This window comes from Giraffa tippelskirchi, chromosome 4, assembly GCF_054371585.1.
Source record: "Giraffa tippelskirchi isolate mGirTip1 chromosome 4, T2T-mGirTip1v1.2.pri, whole genome shotgun sequence".
Classification (NCBI taxonomy): domain Eukaryota; kingdom Metazoa; phylum Chordata; class Mammalia; order Artiodactyla; family Giraffidae; genus Giraffa; species Giraffa tippelskirchi.
The window spans coordinates 18,687,476-18,708,563 of NC_137278.1; the positions used below are offsets into that span (position 1 = coordinate 18,687,476).

Here is a 21,088-nt window from a genome sequence, read left to right on the forward strand (position 1 = left end):
ACCTTTAGTTCCCTTATTTATAAAGTAAAGACTAGGTAGAGAGCAGGGGCCTGTCTCAGGGTCTGGCACTTTTATTTTGTGCATAGACGAAAAAGCCCTAGTTGTTTACCAAAAGCAACCAGGGCTCCTTGAAGGGTAACTGCTTGGAGCACAGAAATAACAGAATGGGCTTAGAGTATTCTGTTGCCAGCTGCTATCAAGGGTGTCAGGGACTGCTAAATGGCACAGGGCTCCCACTGGCCAAGCTGTGACAGTTTAAACATGAACGTAATAGTAATAGGAATTTCACACTTCTGCCCAAGATGGAGTAACAGGAAAAGCCAAATATTCTCTCACACCCAAAATAACCAGATAAAATGATCAAACTAGAGTTTTCTAGGATCTAGACCTTAGGTCATGAAAGACAGTGACCCTGAGAGACCGGATGTAAATGGGGTACACCCTGTAACTGCCCAGATTGGCAGCTTTGAGGAAATTGCCAGACTGTGGTGCAGGGACAGGGATGCATGACAGACCCAGCAGGGTCCCCAAGCTGAGCAGATGGAGCTGAGGGTCCAGGGATGCCAAGGTGATGGGGGGGTGGGGCAGGGTGCCAAGGTAGAGAAAACAGCCCAGAAAACCCAGGAGATCTACAGAGGGTGAGTCTAGAGGGGAGGAGAACACCTTGACACCAAAGGCAAATCATGTGCACAGGGGTGCGTGTCCATCCTCTGGGCTGAGGTGTCATTATTCGTATCACTTCTCAAAGGGCGACCCGACGTGGTTGGATCAGGGCTCAAGGGTAAGGCTGCATGGAGAAGCACACGGCGCGGGCACTGGGCCAGGACAGTGGCTGGGCCTCGGGCTTGGTGTGCTGGGTACCTGACCCCTCGCGGCCCCTGCTCAGTATTGGAAGCCCGAGAGATGGCTGTGTGTGTGTGGATCACAAGAGCTGGGACAGGAGGCGCCCAGGTGGTTTTGCTGAGGGACATTCCTACCAAGGGGGGGTCTTCCCAGGTGGTACAGAGGTAAAGAACCTCCCTGCCAATGCAGAAGATGCAGGATACCCAGGTTCAATCCCTGGGTTGGGAAGATCCCCTGGAGAAGGGAATGGTAACTCACTCCAGTATTCCTGCCTGGGAAATCCCATGGACAGAGAAGCCCGGAGGGCTGCAGTCCATGGGGTCGCAAAGAGTTGGACATGACTGAGTGACTGAACAACAGAAAGCTTTTCCGGAGCACTGATGAGTGTGCCTCTGCTCACTAGAAACAGCACGTCCTCACTGATGGAGACCAGATATTGCTACCGGAACCCCGGCGTCTTGTAGAGGGCCAGGCTCAAAGCAGCAGGGGCTCAGAAAATGAGAATGAACGTGGGTTGAACAGATGCTCATGGGAACATCCACCCTCCCCTGCAATCTCAGCCCACCCAGAATGGCAGCCCAGTGAGAATCAGACCCGAGACTTTGGCACATCAAGGGAAATGTCTTGGGAAAAACATATTTTAGGTGAGGATGGGGAGCCTGAGCTGGGCAGGACCCCCTTTGAGAAGGCCTGTGGCTGGCAGAATGAGGGCGGTGGCACCCTCCCCAAGAGGAAGGACACGACATTTCTCAGAGCTGGGGATGGGGCACATTTTCTAAATTCCTACACTTGGGAGCCTCTTAGAGGAACCCGCCACCACACAAACCAGGAGGCACGTCTGTGGCACTGGGACTTTTCCGGACATCAAAGTGTCATTGTCACTTTCAACACAGAGACGTTTTTCTTCCTACCTCTGTTTCAGCCACATTCCCTGTGTCCATGAGAAGATTCCACGCTCAGCTCCACGGCAGAAAGCTGCAGCTCAGAGGCAACACCGAGCAACCAAGACAAAGCCCAGAGCAGCGCTGGGCACCCAGGGGGCTCTGTCCGCACGCCTAATGCAAGAAGCACTTGCTCCCAGGACTGGCACCCGATTCCCCACCACCAAGCGTAATCGGCCTCCCTCCCCTGGACACAGGGTGGCAACCCCTCAAAGCTGGGACACGCTGCTTTATTGTCAAACACCATCCAAAAGACACATTTTTTCCTGAATTGGGGGAATAAAAAAAAATATGAAGACCTGAGAACGACCTCTGTGACTTCTCAGCTTTGATGAAGTGTATTCACCCCATCGGTGACATCACATGTCATGAGGAATTCTTTTCCTTAATGCTTTTGTCTCATGAAGGGTTTTATGAGGTTTCCATGGGAAAGTACAGGGTGTCAACTCTCTGGCTGAATTAATTCACCAAATGAATGATGTAAAACTAAACATTTACATCGTTAAAGTCAAGGCTTGATCTGTCTAGTAGGGAGAAACAAAATTTTAACTTCAAAAAGAAGTATCTGTATTATTAAGATAATAACAGGTTTAATCTTCGTATCAAATGGTTTGGGCTTGGATGAGAAATAGCTCTGGTTTGGGGAAGGTTCTGAGCCAACCCTCTGGGGCATTTGCTGGAAGGCTCCATGGTTCCATCAAAGCCTCGAAGTTTAAAATCTCCCTGCCATGAAACATCTGATCAAAGGCAACCTTGCCAAGTCACAGAGGTTTGTGGAAATGCCTGTCTGCCCATTTGGGCAGCAGGCCTGTGGCCTGGGCACGATGCCAGGTGACCGTTCCTCGAGCTCCGAGATGCTCCTGCAGGTGACGCTGTGGAGGAATCACCTGTATGTGGGTGGGAAACACTGGACAAGCCGAGACCCGTTCTGGCTTTGGGAGGCGAATAGGTGCCCTCTACATGCCCTTCTTTTTTACCCACATCCAGGCCAGCTGCTCTGGAGGGCCCGCCTCCCGGTCTCCTGTCCCCTGGGCTCTTGACCACTTGCCACCCTGAGCTTTCCGACAGCAGCCTCGCTGGGCCCACAGCAGGGGCCTCCCTTCCAGTCAGGCTGCGGGTCTCCCCCGGGGCCCCTCCTGGTTCACAAGGCGTTGGCTTCCTCATTTGTCTGCTGGGGATGTTCTAAGCCTCACTGCTGTGATTTTCTTCCTTCTACCAGGTGGGAAGAGCAGGTGGCCCTGAGCAAGTGGGACCGGGGCTCAACCCCAGCATGGGAGGCAGTCCCATGCCCCCAGGGGACCACGGAGACCAAGGATGCCTGGGATTGTGTAATCCCAGATGGTCACAGCAGGGGGGTGGGGGGCACACATCCGGACTCACTTTCTAGAGAGGGTCACCGAGGCCCAGAGCAGGGGAAGTGACTGCAGGTTAGTTCGAGGGCAAAGATCAGAACTGGGGACTCTGTCTCCGGTCCCCCCACACCCACTGCAGGAGCACAGGCCTCTCTCTGGGGAGGGGGGTGGGCTGTGGCTCCAAGTGGCCTCCGGCACCAGGGAAGGAAGACCAAGGCAGGCCGAAGGCTCGGGCTCAGTCTCCACTGCTCTGGGCGCGGCTGGGACCCAGCAGCCTGGGTCTCACCTGGGAACTGCTGAGACCACAGACTCACAGGCTGTGCCCCAGACCCATGGAATCAGAATCTGCAACATCTCCAGAAGACTCATTCACAGACCTGAGGGTGACTCCCTTCAGCTCGGTAAGGCATACCTCTAGATGTCCCCTCCAGTGGGGACACTGTGAGATGTGTGTGAGGCCCCGAAGCCTTGGGTCTGAGCCACACTCAGCTAATGAGCCTCCTTCGGAGCAGGTGGTGAGTGGGCATCAGAAAGGGGAAGTGTTTCAGGATCCAGGAGACCCTTGTAGACGGCTCTCCCCAGCACCCGCACGTTACTTCTGCCTGGGTCTGCATGGCTGATCACCTCTTGCCAGCAAGCACGATGGCCATGAGCTAGCCACGTTCAGAACTGTCTGAATGTGGATATGAAGAGGCCAGTTGTGAAAGATCTAGGGATGTGCGCCCCCAGCCCAGTTCCCATCAGCTGGGGCCTGGTCTGGGAGGAACGGCCCGTTGATTGGTTGCTGGGTGATGGCAGGGCTGCTGCCGTACCGGCCTCAGCAGCAGTACTCCCGCTCGATGCTGGCCATCAACTCCTCCTCGGAGTAGTCGTATGTGATGGCCGACTGCCTCTCGGGCTTCTTGTGGCAGCTGCCTGAGGCTCTGTGGGTGAGAAACACGGACACGGGAAGCAAGATGTTACCTTCAAAGTCCACATCTCTCCTGGACAACCACAGTGGCTGTGGATGGAATTCTGATCCATCCTAAAACTCAGACTGAAAACCTCTGGGGACACATCCGCAACCTCTTCCATGAGCAGCTCCTGACTCATTCTTCAGTTTCATTTCTTGCTGTGTAACCCGAGACCTTACCCTGTGAGGCAGCCAGTAACTGCAGTGCTTCGGGGCGAGGGCCTGGGGGAAAGACCTGGTTTGCATCCCGGCTCCGCCACTTACTAGCTCAGTGACAGTTTTCTCTAAAATGGAACTGAATTCCTAAGTTCATTCTGAGGCATAAATGAGACCATGCGTGGACAGCACATGACCCTGAATCTTGCACCCTGCAGAGCCCTCAGAAAGGTGAGCCGTGTTGAGATCCTCTATCGGCTGACTCACTCCTTGTGTCTGCACCCTCGGGGGGTCTCGCAGGAGTTGCCCCTACAGGACAGGATTCGGCATCGGGATCCCCTGGATTGTGACCTAGGGCGGTACTCAGCACACTCTCACCCAAGTCTATTAAGGGAGTGAATGAATGAATGAGTGTCCTTCACTCCTGGTGAAGGACATCCTGGAATGTGCATGTGAGAGGAAGGGACCTACTTGTTTCAAAATAAGAACAAATGGCTAATTCTTTCAAGGCGGAATTTAATCCTCCTAACGTCCTCGGGTTGATGAAAACTGAAAGTCACTGACAGTTCTCTTTACAATCAATAGAAATACGCAGCTGGGACTGAGCAGAGTGAGCACCGGGCTGGGCCTGTGTCCTCAGCATTGCCGTAGGCCCGGGTTTCCGGGTCAGCTGAGCAGAGCTGGCCGCTGGTACCTGGTCACTGCAGTGGGACCCGGCACCCAGTCCTGCATGGGAGCCCACGGGGCTGAGCCCCCCTGGAGCTGGTGTGCAAGGCACAGCCGGTGCTGTCTGCAGAACGCGTGAGGGGCAGGGGGCCATCATGGAGGATGGCTGGGATACTCCACTCTGCCAAGGGAGGCTCTGGCTTTGGCGGGGGGCCGAGTCTGCATACAAGCTCTCACCGCTTCACCTTCAGGGCCACGATGGAGGCCCAGTGCCCACCCAGCATCCTCCTACTTGACAGCAGTGGCCCTGAGGCAGGAAACAGATGGGCCCCCTCCCCATGGTAAAGCAATTGAGATACATTCTCTATGTTCCAAAACTCCAAGATGAGAATAGCAGGGCAATTAAGGCTGGAGGCTGGACCTTGCACAAACCACATATTTCTCATTCCCAAAGTCAGAAGATCTCCCAAGCCATACATGCATAGAAAAGGCTCCTTGGAAGTCAAAAGAGGAGCCATGTCAAGGGATGCTCTACCCAGACACCTTTCCGGTAGGATCCATCTTGGCTAAGAGATACCTGTGCACACATGGGAGGATCCTGATATATACAAAATATGGACTGTGAACCAGGCAAATCAGAATGATTGGCCAAAGGAAAATTGGAAGAAAATATCCCATAAAAGTGGAGAAAGGAATGGCAATCCGCTCCATTATTCTTGCCTGGAGAGTCCCACGGAAGGAGGAGCCTGGCAGGCTGCAGTCCAGGGGTCACAAAGAGTCAGACACAACTGAGTGACTAAACCACCACCACCACCATCCCATAAAAGTAATTCAAACTACCATGAAAACACCGCTCATCAACTCAGGGACTCTTCCGCTGAGTCTGCCTGTATCTATCCACAGACTGTACACTTTTCCCTCCTAATAAATGCTTTACTTGTTTCACTACTTTTCGTCTTTGTGGATATTTTTTCCTGCAAAGCTGAAGGGCCAGGGTCCTTCTCACTGATCACTGGTCTAGTGGCCAGGATCTGGTGCTCTCAACGCCGTGACCCAGCCCATCTCTGGCTGGGAACCCAACCCCCACTCCAATCTGGTGCAGGCCAGGCCACCTACAGCTTTTGGTTTCAGCCTTCCTTCTCCCCCAGACCCTGTTCTAAATGCCACCAGCCTGTGTTCGGGGTCCTGTTCACACCTCCACATTTTGCCTGTGGCTCCAGCCACCTGGCATACTCCTGCCCTCCTTGGTGAAACCACTCGTCCTCCAAGCCATTTAAGCCTCAGCTCCTCCACGAGCCCTCCGGGTGTTTCTGTCCCCTCTTGGACCTCCCTTGAGCCCATCTGAAGAGACCCCACTCTTCAGGGAAAGGTTTTCGCAAATGTTTGTTAAATAAGAGAAACCAGCAAGGTTCTGGCCCTGCAACCATTTGGAATTGGTAATAAAAACAGCTGTTGAGCCAGAGTTTTCACAGCTTCTCACATCCATGGTCTTGAGCACCACCATCCCCTGCGTCCCAGGGACAAGGGCCATCACGGTGACCCTTTAGAGATGAGAAAGCAAGGGCAGATGGGCCGGGGCCTAGGTCAGCCCAGCCCAGCCTCCGGGTGCAGGGTGCTCTGGGGGCCCTAGGAATCCTCACACAGCCCAGTGCTGTGCCGACACTGGAGGCCTGGAGTCCTCAGCTGACACTTTCCAGAGAGTTTAAATGTGTTTTCCTGCTAACACTGTAATAGGATTATTGGGGACCCACCTGTCACCCCTCTAGGCTGGAAACTCCTGAAGGCCAGGACGGCGCCTCATTCACAGATGAGCACTGCACACAGTTTCTGAGTGAATGAGTGAGGGCAGGCACAGAGATGCGGGTGCTTGGGGGGTGGCAGAGGAGGGGAGCTGTGATTTCTTCCAGAGATGCGCTTCCTGTCCCCCATACTTACTCAGAGACATGGCTGCCCTCTGGGTGGTCTTCGGCGCTCCGCTTTGGGGACACCTTGAGAAGGACAAATGGAAGAGGCATCAGAAGCTTGTCGGTGCTGAAGCCTGCCTTTGCACTGGCTTCCTGCTGACAGAGAGCCACCGCGTTCAACCCACAGCTAATAAATGAGCGCTGGAAAGTGAAAATCAGGCTCTCCTGGTGTCCAGCTCCAACTGCCTGTTCTGTAGGTGGGAAGCTGAGGCTGGGAGAGGGGAGTGACCTACATGGCTCCCACCAAGAGACCCCCCTGCCCCTTCTTCCCTGGGAGCTACGGGCCAGCAAGCCCCCCACCTCTCACTCTGGGAGTGGAGGTCCTGACCACCATCCAAGCCTTTGCCTGGCAGCCTGCCCTGCTGCTATGCTGTGCCTTGTCTGTCCAGAGTCAGGAGTGCACAGGCGTCGCACACATCTGTCTGCAAACTCTACCAGCGATCTATGCCTGTCCTGTCGTCAGCACTGCCCCATCTCAATGACCACAGCTTCAGATGAAGCTGGACTGGTCCTGGTTCTTTGCACTTCCAAACATGTGTGTTGTAATCAGCTTTTCCCCCTTGAGGGTTTTGTTGGGGTTAAATCAATATATAAATCATTCCAGGCAGACTTGATATCTTTTTTTAAAAAAATTGGAGTATAATTGCTTTACAATGTGGTGTTGGTTTCTGCTATACAATGAAGTGAATCCGCTATGAGTATACATATATCCTCTCCCTCTTGAGCCTCCCTCCCCCCCACCCCACCCCATGTCATCACAGAGCACCAAGCTGAGCTCCCTGTGCTCTACAGCAGCTTCCCACTAGCCGTCTGTTTTATACATGGTAGTGTATCGGAGAAGGCACTGGCAGCCCACTCCAGTCCTCTTGCCTGGAAAATCCCATGGACGGGGGAGCCTGGTAGGCTACAGTCCATGGGGTCGCTAAGAGTCGGACACGACTGAGCGACTTCACTTTCACTTTTCCCTTTCATGCACTGGAGAAGGAAACGGCAACCCACTCCAGTGTTCTTGCCTGGAGAATCCCAGGGACGGCGGAGCCCGGTGGGCTGCCGTCTACGGGGTCGCACGGAGTCGGACACGACTGAAGCGACTTAGCAGCAGTGTATAGATAGGGGCTTCCCTTTCAGACGGTAAAGAATCCGCCTGCAATGTGGGAAACCTGGGTGCGATCCATAGGTTGGGAAGATCCCCTGGAGGAAGGCATGGCAACCCACTGCAGTATTCTTTCCTGGAGAATCCCATGGACAGAGGAGCCTAGCGGGCTACAGTCCACGGGGTTGCAAAGAGTCGGACACGACTGAGTGACTAAGCACAGAAGCACACAGCAGTGTGTGTGTATCAGTGTCACTCTCTCAATTCACCCTGCCCTCTCCTTCCCCCTTCCCCGTGCCATAATCTCTATAATAACAAGCCTTCCAGTAGATAAACAGGGAACATCTCTCCGTTTATTTAGGATTTCTTTAATGTCTTTTAAGAAGTCTTAATCATTTTCCCCGTAGAAGTCATGCTGCTGCTGCTAAGTCGTTTCAGTCGTGTCCGACTCCGTGCGACCCCGTAGACGGCAGCCCACCGGGCTCCGCCGTCCCTGGGATTCTCCAGGCAAGAGTACTGGAGTGGGTTGCCGTTTCCTTCTCCAGTGCATGAAAGGGAAAAGTGAAAGTGAAGTCGCTCGGTCGTGTCCGACTCTTAGCGACCCCGTGGACTGTAGCCTACCAGGCTCCTCCGTCCACGGGATTTTCCAGGCAAGAGTACTGGAGTGGGGTGCCATTGCCTCTTTCTAAACCAATTTCTAGATATTTGATAATATCTTTTTTAAATAAAATTTTATCTTCTACCTGCTTGTTTGTGCAGATACGATTGAAATACATACATTTTGTGTTCAGCAGTTTTACTAAGCTCTCTTAATTAGCCCTAGTAATTTATTTGTAGATTATTTTGGACTTAATTTCCTCCCATTCACATTATGTGGGAATAATGGCCATTCAGTTTTTTTCCTTTCTGATCCTTACATATTTTCCCTCTAGCCTTCCTGCACTGGCTAGGACATCCAGTACTACCTTGAAAAGAAGTCATGATAATAGGTATCTCTGCCTTGTTCCTGTAGTGAAAGGGAAAGATTTAATTATTTCAAATGTAGTATTAGTTTTGCTGTGGCTTTTTCTCAAGCTGTCTTTCATCAGATCCCGGTCTCTCTGTGCTGGTCATTTCTTCAGCTCTGTCTTACAGGGCACTGATCTTCTCTAAATCTCTAATTTCCTGTTCACCCAAACCATCAGAATTTTTAATTTTGTTTATCGTATTTTTCATTCCTACAAGTTCTATTTGGTTATTTTTCAAATATGCTTGGTCACTTTCTATAGGTCCTTCTTCACAAATAAACACGCGTGTGTGCTCAGTCATTTCAATCGTGTCCAGACTGTAGCCCGCCAGGCTCCTCTGTCCACGGGATTCTCCAGGCAAGAATAGTGGAGTGGGTTGTCATGCCCTCCTCAGGGGATCTTCCCCACCCAGGGATGGCACCTGTGTCTCCTGCATCCCCTGCAGTGCAGGTGGATTCTTGAACATTGTTATTTTTGTTCATTTGCTCAGTTGTGTCCGACTTTTTGTGACCCTATGGACCGCAGCTTGCCAGGCTTCCCTGTCCTTCATCATCTCCTGGAGTTTGCTCAAAATCATGTCCATCGAGTCAGTGATGCCATCCAACCATCTCATCCTCTGTCGTCCCCTTCTCATCCCACCTTCAATCTTTCCCAGCATCAGGGTCTTTTCAAATGAGTCAGTTCCTCCCATCATGTGGCCAAAGTACTGGAGCTTCAGCTTCAGCATCAGTCCTTCCAATGAATATTCACGGTTGATTTCCTGTAGGATTTACTGGTTTGGTCTCCCTGCAGTCTGAGAGACTCTCTAGAGTTTTCTCCAACACCACGGTTTGAAAACATCAATGCTTTGGCGCTCAGCCTTCACTATGGTCCAACTCTCACATCCGTACACAACTACTGGAAAAACCATAGCTTTGACCATACAGACCTTTGTTGGCCAATGATCTTTGGTAATCCCAATAAATAAGTGAGGCCCTCACTAGTCTATTTTCGTTGCTTTTGTTTCTTCTGATTTTCACTTGGCTGTCTGAAAGTGTTAGTTGCTCAGTCGTGTCTGACTCTTTGCAACCCCATGGACTGTAGCCCGCCAGGCTCCTCTGTCCATGGGATTCTCCAGCAAAGAACACTGGAAGGGGTTGCCATTCCCTTCTCCAGGGGATCTTTCTGACCCAGGGATCGAGCCTGGGTCTCCCACATTGCAGGCAGATTCTTTACTGTCTGAGCCACCAGGAACAACTCTCTGGGTGGTTATTTTTTCTTGTCTGATGCTCATTATCCTTGAAAACCCTTTGTGGGTGTTCTCTGAGGCCTGAGAGGAAGATGTCTTCCTCTGGGGAGGACACGCACTTGCTCTATTCAGGCACTAGGGGGCACTCTCGGTCTGGGCCCACTTGAAATGAAATCCAGCAAGCTGGAGAAGGCGAGGGTGGGATGATTTGAGACAACAGCACTGAAACATGTATATTATCATATGTGAAATAGATCACCAGTCCAGGTTGGATGCATGAGACGGGGTGCTCAGGGCTGGTGCACTGGGATGACACTGAGGGATGGGATAGGGACGGAGGTGGGAGGGGGGTTCAGGATGGGGAACACATGTATACCCATGGCTGATTCATGTGAATGTACGGCAAAAACCACCACAATGTTGTAATTAGCCTTCAATTAAAATAAATAAATGTAAAAAATATTGCAGGGAGAAACATCAATAACCTCAGATGTGCAGATGACACCACCCTTATGGCAGAAAGTGAAGAAGAACTAAAGAGCCTCTTGATGAAAGTGAAAGAGGAGAGTGAAAAAGTTGGCTTAAAACTCAACATTAAGAAAACTAAGATCATGGTATCTGGTCCCATCACTTCATGGCAAATGGATGGGGAAACAGTGGAAACAATGACAGACTATCTTTTGGGGTTCCAAAATTACTGCAGATGGTGACTGCAGCCATGAAATTAAAAGACACTCGCTCCTTAGAAGAAAAGTTATGACCAACCTAGACAGCATATTAAAAAGCAGAGACATTACTTTGCCAACAAAGGTCTGTCTAGTCAAAGCTATGGTTTTTCCAGTAGTCATGTATGGATGTGAGATTTGGACTATAAAGAAAGCTGAGTGCCAAAGAATTGATGCTTCTGAACTGTGGTGTTGGAGAAGACTCTTGAGAGTCCCTTGGACTGCAAGGAGATCCAACCAGTCCATCCTAAAGGAAATCAGTTCTGACTATTCATTGGAAGGACTGATGCTGAAGCTGAAACTCCAATACTTTGGCCACCTGATGCGAAGAACTGACTCATTTGAAAAGACCTGATGCTGGGAAAGATTGAGGGCAGGAGGAGAAGGGGACGACAGAGGATGAGATGGTTGGATGGCATCACCGACTCAATGGACGTGAGTTTGAGTAAACTCCGGGAGCTGGTGATAGACAGGGAGGCCTGGCGTGCTGCAGTCCATGGGGTCCCAAAGGGTCGGACACAACTGAGCAACTGAACTGAACTGGACTGATTCAGGTATTTTGGACCAGCCAGGTGATGGGAATTGGGGCTGCAGACCTAAGGGATACCTAGACTATGGCTTTTGTACCCTCCTGCACTGTTCTGTGCTGCAACACCCGCCTTGCAGTCCCGTGAGGGCCCTGAACGTACGAGCAAAGGATCTACTGTTAATCTCTATTTTCACTGGGCCCTAGACTCTGTTCCCTTTACTGTTGGACACTGTCAGACCCAAAGCTCACGTTCACAGCCCAGTGGGTCACCTGCCTCTCTGGATTCTGCCTTCCTTAGATCTCGGCTGGTAATTCCTCACTGTCTCATGAGCCACTTTAAGCTTCAAAGACACTCTTATCACATTAATTATACCCAGAATATTAAGTTGTCTTCAGCAGAGGGGCTTGTATGAATAAGTTTCCTCACCATGTTCCCCAGCATAAGGCACTTGGCACTGTGGAATCCAGCCTTTGACCCGAGAAGCTGAGCAAGGCCACAGCCCATCCAGATGTCAGCCTTCTTTGTGCAACAGATCCCCCTTGGCACAAACGGCATCCTAAATACAGACCGCGGCTGTCAAGAACCCAGTCTTCCAGGAGCCCATAGAGCATGGGGCGAGTCTTGTAAAGATGCAATGTGATGCCGCGTGATGAATTCTGTAGCCAAGTTATAAGATGCTGGGAGGTGCTGGGAAAGCCTACACTCCATGCCAGGAGGGGAAATCAACTCTGAATGGGAAGTATTCTTCCGAGAAGAGTGGCAAGAACAACATTTTAGCTGGAGTTTTGAAAGATTAGGAGTTTACCAGATGGAAAGGAAGGGAAGGGTACTCCGGATAAGGAAGAGCATATGCAAATACGCGGAGTCATCAAAGGTCGTGAATAAGTCTTCATTCATTAACTCCCACGTGGCCTGCTGGGCAACAGGGTTCTATTGCCCACACAAGATATGATATCCCTGCCCAGAGCAGCCCACAGCGGGGCAGGAAAAACTAACATGAGGGCATAACTGGAGAAAAACCCAGCGCCATTAACATTAACATCAGTTAATCCTCCCCAACAAGAATATCACTTCTCCTAAAGTTTACAGATCTCTAAGCAGGGCACACAATAAACATAAAATAGTTCCTGAATCGGATTCAAAGTCACTTTGATGGGCAGTCATAATCCTGGGTTTGTCTATATAGCAGTTGGAGTAAGACTAAAAATAGCACAATGCAGAAAAGGGTTCAAGGCCCAGTTTTGCCATTTAATCATGATGTGCCTTTGGGTGGACTGTGAGGCTCTGTGAGCCTCAGTTTACTCATCTGTGTAATAGGTACTTAGCCTTGAAGGCCACAGAGAAAAGACAGATTGTCTGTCTCATCCTTAGTATAATACCTGCAAACACCATGACAAACATCTGACCCAATGTCCAGCCCAGAGTAGCCTCTGACTTGGCCCAGCGAGAAGAGAACCTGAAGGTGTGAGGAGGAGGTGAGCCCAGGGAAGATCTTGTGTTCGAGGGCTGAGAGGTTCAGTACAGCACTTTCTTCCCCAAGAAACTAGTGTTTCTTGGGAATTGTTACCTGGGTGGTGAACAGAAGCAAGCTGACTCTGGGTATATCTGGCCACACAGGCCCCTTGGCATGGTCCATGGTGCCCAACCTGCTACTGTGGGCATCCCATGCCCTGGCTAGAAGAGCCTGTCCTGCCTGCCTGGTGCTCTCTCCTGCAGAGTCAGGCTGCACAGTGAAGGTGCACAGACTTGGTCCAGGGATACCTGAGGGGCTGCGGGGGCTGCTGGACACTGGAGATCTGCCAAGGGGAGTCAGTGTTCCCCAAAGATTCCTTTGAAAATCCACCGTGCCTCTGGGGAGTGCAAAGATGAAGAGGAGATGCTTCCCACGTCAGCAAGGAATTCACAGTGGGAAGAGGGGGTGATGAACACGAGAGCAAGCAGGGGAAATCATGCGCATGCACACATACTTGCACACACACACACTTGCACACACACACACATGCTCACCTCCTCTGCCTCCTGAAACAGTCCATTTCAGCTCGGGCAGCTCAGACTATCTGAAAATTCTTTTAAATTTCTTTTTAATAAAAAATTAATTGTGGTGCAACACACAGAACCTAAAATGTACCATCTTAACCATTTTTAAGTGTACATTTCAGTACTAGGTGCATTTGCATTGTTTTACAACCAACCTCCCAAACTCTTTTCATCTCACAAAACTGAAACCTGTCCCCACTAAATAACTCTCACCCCCCAACCCCCAGCAATCACCATCCTGCTTTCTGTCCTACAAATATGACTCCTCTGGACATCCCACCTGAGTGGAAACATGCAATATTTGTCATCTTGTGCCTGGCTCATTTCACTTAGCATAATGTCCTCAAGGTTCATCCATGTTGTAGCCTATGCCAGAACTTACTTCCTTTTTAGGGTGGAGTAATATTCCCCTGTATGTATATACCATGTTTTGTTTATCCATTCATCCATCAAGGGACACTTGGGTGGCTTCTACTTTTTGGTTATTGTGTGTGAATAATGCTCTTATGAATATGAAGTCTCTTTGAGATCCTACCTTCAGTTCTCTCAGGCATATAAGAAAACTTTCTTTTACTGACACCAATCTGCCTCCCTACAGTTTTCAGTCTGTGAGCTTAGTTATAGTCTCTGGGACAACACAGAAGAAAAGTAACACTTTTTAACCAACCATTCTTCAGCGATTTTTTTCATGAAGTCATCCAGGAGGGACCCTAGTTCTTTCTTGCCCATTTCTGCTGGAATCAGCTTTTGTCATCACCAGATGGGGCTTTTCCTTTCATCACCAGATTTTGTAAGTGTTGCTCAGATATAGTTTCTGCCCTCAGGAGGACAGCTGAGGGATTTCCCTGGCAGTCCAGTGGTTAGAACTCCACATTTTCACTGATGGGGGCCTGGGTTCAATCCCTGGTTGGGCAACTAAGATCCCATAAGCTACTAGATAGATAGATAGTGAAGTCGCTCAGTCATGTCTGACTCTTTGCGACCCTGTGGACTGTAGCCCACCAGGCTCCTCCATCCATGAGATTTTCCAGGCAAGAGTATTGGAGTGGGTTGCCATTGCCTTCTCCAGGAGATCTTCCTGACCCAGGGATTGAACCTGGGTCTCCAGCATTGTAGGCAGACGCTTTACCGTCTGAGCCACCAGGGAAGTCCCCATAAGCTACCAGTGCAGCAAAAAAAAAAAGGCAACTGAGTGAAAGATTGCTCAGATTGGAATCAAACATTTGCATAATCAGCCTGTTTCCACTTCCCTGAGCTGTTCTACTCACTACTAAGGGGGACACGCTGCTGGCCAAGCAAGATGGCAATGACATATGAGGTCCATTGCGTACGAGGACTGGACACCCTGAAGCTGCACTCAAACGGAAGACCATACTCTTTCTTTTATAACTTCCCTGACAGTTCAGCTTTGTTCTTTCACTTTTTTACCTGTGTTTCTTTCTGCGCTTGTGGTTTGCATGTGTGGTTCTTTCTCTTGTTAATCGGTCTGTAACTTGACTTAGATGCAAAACGCGTTAGACACCCTCCCAGCTTGACCCACCCTGGATCTCCCAGAAGATCCAGCTGGTGGAAGCTTTGCAGGAGCTTGGATGAAGAGCAAAGACACAGCAGCCCCTGGTGGCCGCTCCAGGCCGAGTGCAGACACAAGGTACGGCCTCCAGCCAGCTGCCTGCCTGCCTCTCCTGGTCAGTAGGACAGACTCTGTTCAACCCCAGGGAGGCTGTGGCGCCTGGGCTGAGGCCATGGGAACCGGGCTGAGCTCAGGGTGAGTGTGTGACGTGTCATCACTCCAGGTCTTGGGGAGGCTGAACCACACCACACCACAGCAGAATGAGAAGCAGGAAGCATATGTGGAAGAAATGAATAAGATGATTTCTTAAAGCCTCCCCTGACTCTTACAACTAGGGGTTTTGGAAAAAAAGTAAAGTATCTGTAGAAAATACAGTGCATATTTTATTTAACAATATGTGGAAATTCCATGCACAGAGGAGCCTTGTGGGCTACATTCCATGGGGTTGCAAAGAGTCGGACACCACTGAGTGACTAAACCACCACCTTTATATCCTGCTTCTTTTGTTCTGAACTCTTAGGTTTTAACAGTTTTATATGTGTATATTTATACATATCAATAATATATATAATTAACATGGGACAAGCTGTAGACATCTAAATAATAGAATTTGAAAGGTTTTGACATGTGTATAGGACATGGCAACCCACTCCAGTATTCTTGCCTGGGAAATTCCATGGACAGAGGAGCTTTGTGGGCTACAATCCATGGGGCTATGAAGAGTCAGATACAACCAAGGGACTGAGCACACACACTATGATCTTACTGACATAAAAGATATGTACAAAAGAGACAGAGAAAACTGGAAGGAACTACATCAAAATATTATCAGTAATATCTGCAGAGTCTATTCTGAAATCTTTATTTCCTTTATATATTATATATATATATATATTTTTGTTTTCTCACTTTTCTACAATGAGCAAACATTCTTTTACAATTGTAAAGTGAAGCTAATTATAGGGCTCATCTTTTTATTTAAACCCTTTCATAAGTAAGATCATTTTAAGTTTTTTTTTATTGGAGAGAACAGCCAAGAACAAAATTTTTCTCATATACATGTATATTACGTATTCTAACTTCAAAAACAAACACTTAAAAGTAAGCATAACCTTTGCTGGGTTGGACTCATATTCAGTGACTGGGACACATCTTATACAGTCAGGGAAATGGATGAAGGCTCCTAAACCCAGGGAATGGAGACTTATTTCAGAGAAAAACTGAGCCCCAGAGGAGTTGGGGAACAAGTGATAATCCCTCCTGATGGCAAATTGGCTCAGTCAAAACTCTAATTGAACTTCCCTGGTGGTTCAGTGGCTAAGTACTGTGCTTTCATTGCAGGGGGCCCAGGTTCCATCCCTGGTTTGGGAAATAGATCTTATGTGCTGCAACTAAGAGTTCACATGCTGCAACTAAAGATCCTGAGTGCTGGAAAAAAATTCTAATATACACAGGGCTCTGCAGAGAGTGTGTTCAGAAAGACTTGGACTGGCTCTTTCCAACTGCATGGCCTTGGCCAAGTTAACTGCCTCTCTGGGGCTTCTCCCCTCCCCTATGACATGAAGTTAGGGGAAAGTGACAGCAATTCGGCAAGAACCTATTCTGACAAGGATTAAGTAAAACACTGGATGTTAGAAGCAGGCTCTCAGAATAGCCCGAATAAATAGTGGCTGTATTACAACATATGAACAGTTTCTGAGCAACTGTAAGTGAACCGCAGAGCCCTCTGTTTAGTAGAAATCAAAACTGGTACAGGACGGGGACCAGACCTCATTCTGGGTCTTTTTCCTCTTTGTTCTTCTGCCTCTGCCCATGGGTGACCAGCAACATGCTTACATGCACAGGTTCATAAAAACGCTCAAAGAAAAGGATGCTGGTGACAGATGTATTAAGTAAATAATTGGGAGTCTCACAACTTTTAGTAAAAATGGTATGACCCCTAAGCACATAAACATCTGAATGAACAAGGAGGCTGCCAAAAACAACATTCAGGGCACATTATGAGGGCATGGTGGAGTACCTTTATCAGACAAAATAAAGGTTCTGATGAGTTTGCTTGAGGAACACTCGGGATTACTGAATGTTAAAAAAAAAAGTCATTTGGTAAGGAAAAATGGGCCAGGCATTAGAGCCGCTGTGAGTAGAGCATCGGAAGTGCTAGACACCTGGAAAATGAAAAAGGCATGGAACACTCCAGGTTGTACACCTGGAAAACGAAAAAGGCATAGAACATTCCAGGTTGTCTGTGGATGGAGCCTGGCAGACTTGCTACAAACTCTGCTCCCTTCACTTACTGGCAGTGTGGCTTTGGGTACGTGATCATTCTCTGGGACTGAAATGGCTTTATTTATAAAACAGAGAAAGCACTATTTACCTATTTATTAATAACTCAAGAGTCTTAGAAAATGTGCAGTTGCCAGAGACCCAATTAAAGGGCGTAAACTATAAAGCAGAAAGGCTTAGACTCCACACTTGGCCATATGTGCATGCGTGCATGCTAAGTCGCTTCATTTGTGTCCAACTCTTTGCAACCCCGTGGACTGTAGCCCACCAGGCTCCTCTTTCTGTGGGACTCTCCAGGCGAGAATACTGCAGTGGGTTGCCATTTCCTTCTCCAGGGTATCTTTCTGACCCAGGGATCGAACCTGAGTCTCTTATGTCTCCTGCATTGGCAGGAGAGTTTTTTACCACTAATGCCACCTGGGAAGCCCCCACACTTGGCCATACAGGTAGTTAACTTTCTACCTGAGACCTCTAGAGCCAGGACATAAAGCACCTTCAGCCTGTTTACTCAAAAGAATGGATAGGACTCGGGAGCACCCATTCAGCTATAATAATCTAGGAGTCCAGGATTTATTCAAGAAATATATACGGCACAGAAGATACATACTATCCACACACAAAAGAGCAACACAGCTGGGGACTTCACCTCCTAATGTCTCTTGACTCCATCTCCCCTTCAGCCCTCTAACTGCCCTGTTCCACTCAGGACCTGCTCGTGTGGACCGCTGCAGCAGTCCCGTTAGCCATCTTGCCCCTTACTGGGCCCAGTTCGTCCTCCCCATGGCTGTTGGCCTAACCTTCCTAAGACACAAAATACCACTCCTCTTAGCCCTTCAAAATACCCACGGTTTTTATGATCAAGTCCAAACTCCTCAGCCCGGAACACTCCTAGCATGACATGTCTGTAGCTTGGCATTCATCCTTCCCACCCTCTTCAGCTCCACTGTTAGCGCCCACACCCTGGGTACCACGTGCCCCGACCACCATTGCCCTTGCACTCAGGATTCTCTTTGCCCAAATGCTCTTCACTGCTTGTTTGCCTGGCTAGTGCCATAGACCCGTCCAGATCCAGGTCAAGCCCTGTCCTGCTGGGATGCTGATGTGACTTCTGCAGAGGACTGGCTCCTCCTCCAGTGGACTTTCTAGATGCACTGCCCACCAGTGTTCCACTCTTTGTTTGTGGATCTCTCTCGCCCGTTACACTGTGAACTTCTTTAAGGCAAAGACTGTGTGCCATCTGTGTTCATCTCTAGCACCCAGAGTGATGCCTGGCACATAGCAGATGCTCAAACAATACCTGAGAAGTGACTAAAAGGGTGAATAAGGCAGCCCCAGCACCCTAGGAGTCACTATGATACTCAGCCAATGAGGGTGGGACAGGGGGTGGGATGGGAAACTCTCTTTGTGTTTTCATTTTCACTTCTGAAACTTCCAAAGCACTTGAAAATTGAACACAAAGATTGTTTCCATGCCACTTCAGAATTTCCCCCAAATTTCTCAACTGTGTATCCCTTTTGAGGGTTATATAACAGAATGCTGATGTAATCCTAAAGGAATCTTGTTATATAATTCGATCCCTCTTGCTGCAGCTCACTTTGGGAGGGTAGCAGGGCATGGGCAGGAGGAGGTCAGGGGAGGAAGACCCCACATCGTCCAGGTTGGCTAGGTCCTTTCCACCTCTCCCCACCTCCACCTCGCCGAGGAGCTTCCCACTTTCTCCTGCTTGGTGGCTGCCCCCAAGACACTTCCCTTCTGTCCCCAGCAGTCGTTAAGCGTTAAGCAGGGCCTGTGGGACTCCAGGGCAGGTGGCCGTCTTGTACATCCTCCTCAAGCCCGGGAGCTGATACTACCGATCTCCTTCATTCAGTTCTGCAGGAGTGGTGACTATTGCCAAAAGAGATTGCTCATTTGTATTGTCTTTTTCTAGAACAGCGGGGATGTTATTACAAGTGTTCTGGAAGAGAGAAGAGGGAAGCCAAAAAGAAATTGCACAGCATCTTAAAAATAGCCAGCAGGGTGCCAGTTGCTTGACAACTCGCAAAGTTGGCAAAGATCCTGATGCGTCTGTTGGGCGCGGGGCTTTGCTACCACTGTTTGGCTACTGGTCCCACTTCCTAGGATCCTTCTCTGACAGTGCCCTGGAGGCTGGCTGAGGGGGGAGGTACCAGAGAGACAAGCAGCCCCCTGGCCAGCTCCTACCTAGGCTGGAAGGAGCCACAGTTTAAAAAAAAAAAGGTGACCTCTGGCCAGAAGAAAGCCCAAGAGATGCTTTTCTGCTAAGGGATGTCTGGGTCCCTGTCCCGCTCCCTGTCAACCCCCAAGTTGGAGGCAGTTAAACCCGCACCCAGAGGAGGCAGAGAGACTCAGAAGGGATGTTTGGGAGACTCAGAAGGGATGTTTGGGAAGGAGAGGCCGTGCGATCAGCAAGAGACCCCGGTGGGATTCGGGGACGGCCAGACGGTGGGTGACACGGGGCAGCGGTGACCGGGCACCGCGCAAGCCCAGGGAGCCTGGCAGGGACTGGGGGCGGTGGGAGGAATGGGGGCGAGCAGGGAGCGCAAGGCGGGACGGCGCCAGGGGCTAGGGGACAGGGCGCGGGGTGCGGGCCGGCGCGGAGGGGCCCCTCCCGGGCGGGAACGGGCGCCGCGGCCCCCACACTCACCGGGCTCCCGGCGCCGGCTGCGGGTCTGGGCCGCGCCGGGCCCCGCGGGGCCAGCTCCCCGGGGACCCAACCTGCCGACTCGGCCAGCAGCTGGTCCAGCAGGCGCAGGGTCTCGTCCCCGCCGTCGGGGGGCGCCGCGGGGCCGGGATCGGTGCCGGCTGCCGCCTCCCGGGCCTCCTCCCGGGCCGCCGCCGGAGCCGAGACCGGGGGCCCCGTCCCGCCCTCCGGGGCTGCCCCGCCGGGCCCCGCCGGCCGGCTGTCGGGGCTGCGCAGACGCCGCAGGGCGCGGCCGCTCCGGCTGCTGCCGCTGCCCATGGCGCGCGGGCGGAGCGGGCCGGCTGCGGGGCTGGAGGAGGCCAGGGGCGCGCCGCCCCGCCGGGGGCGGGGGGGAGGAGATCCCGGGCCCAGGACGCGATTGGGAGCGAGACGGCGGGGGGGCGGGGAGGGGGCGCGCCGGGCCGGGAGTGGGGGGTGGAGGTGATCCCGGGCCCGGGACGCTATTGGAGGCGGGGATGCGAGGCGGGGAGGTGCGGGGGGCGCGCCGGGCCGGGGGCGGGGCGAAGCCGCTGGTGCGGAGAGAGCGGGGCCTGGTGTCGCGGCGGGGGGACCAGAGCCCGGGACCCGGGGGAACGTGCGAGTGGGCGCGACTGAGGCCGGGATGCTGAGCCAGGCCGGGGGCGGGAGGAGGGACCGGGCTGGGGACGAGATCCCGCGGGGAAGAGGCGGCCGAGGGCGGCTGAGAGCGGGATGCTGGGCCCGGGCCTGGTGGTGGGGGCCGAGACCTGGGCGGGGGGAGCGCTCTGGGGGAGCCGGCAGCCGGGGGCGGGGAGCGAGGGCCGGGTCTGCTGGCACTGGCTGGGGGACGAGGGCCCTGGAGCGCGGCGTCCTCTTCTCCTGCGACTCCTTCCTCCTCGCCCCTCCCCACCTTGGGTCCTGCGCTTCCTTGCGGGGGTCTGCCCTCCAGTCCCTGGCTCCTGGGAACTAGGGACCCTCCTAGTCCCCGCAACCAGTTAAGAACTGAACACCCTGGGGCCCCTACCGGCGCTTGGGCGAACTCGGCCGCGGTTTTTCGTTCCTTT

General features: G+C 51.4%; 1 protein-coding gene across 1 annotated transcript; it reads right to left on the reverse strand.

Moving 5' to 3' along the window:
- Positions 1-1,998: 1,998 nt before the first annotated feature.
- Positions 1,999-20,329, reverse strand: CYS1 (cystin 1). Its single transcript, XM_081596482.1, has 3 exons — positions 20,010-20,329; positions 6,846-6,898; positions 1,999-4,059 (listed from the first exon to the last, which is right to left on the reverse strand). The coding sequence occupies exons 1-3, from the start codon at positions 20,322-20,324 to the stop codon at positions 3,954-3,956; spliced, it is 474 nt and encodes a 157-aa protein (XP_081452608.1). The 5' UTR covers positions 20,325-20,329; the 3' UTR covers positions 1,999-3,953.
- Positions 20,330-21,088: the final 759 nt, after the last annotated feature.

Excerpts from the sequence above, each read along its gene's own strand:
- CYS1 (XM_081596482.1), bottom strand. The coding sequence starts at position 20,324 with ATGGGCAGCGGCAGCAGCCGGAGCGGCCGCGCCCTGCGGCGTCTGCGC. Across the intron at positions 6,899-20,009 it reads CAGCCGGCGCCGGGAGCCCG|GTGTCCCCAAAGCGGAGCGC; the intron begins GTGAGTGTGGGG and ends GTCCTTCTCAAG. Across the intron at positions 4,060-6,845 it reads GAGGGCAGCCATGTCTCTGA|AGCCTCAGGCAGCTGCCACA; the intron begins GTAAGTATGGGG and ends TCTCACCCACAG.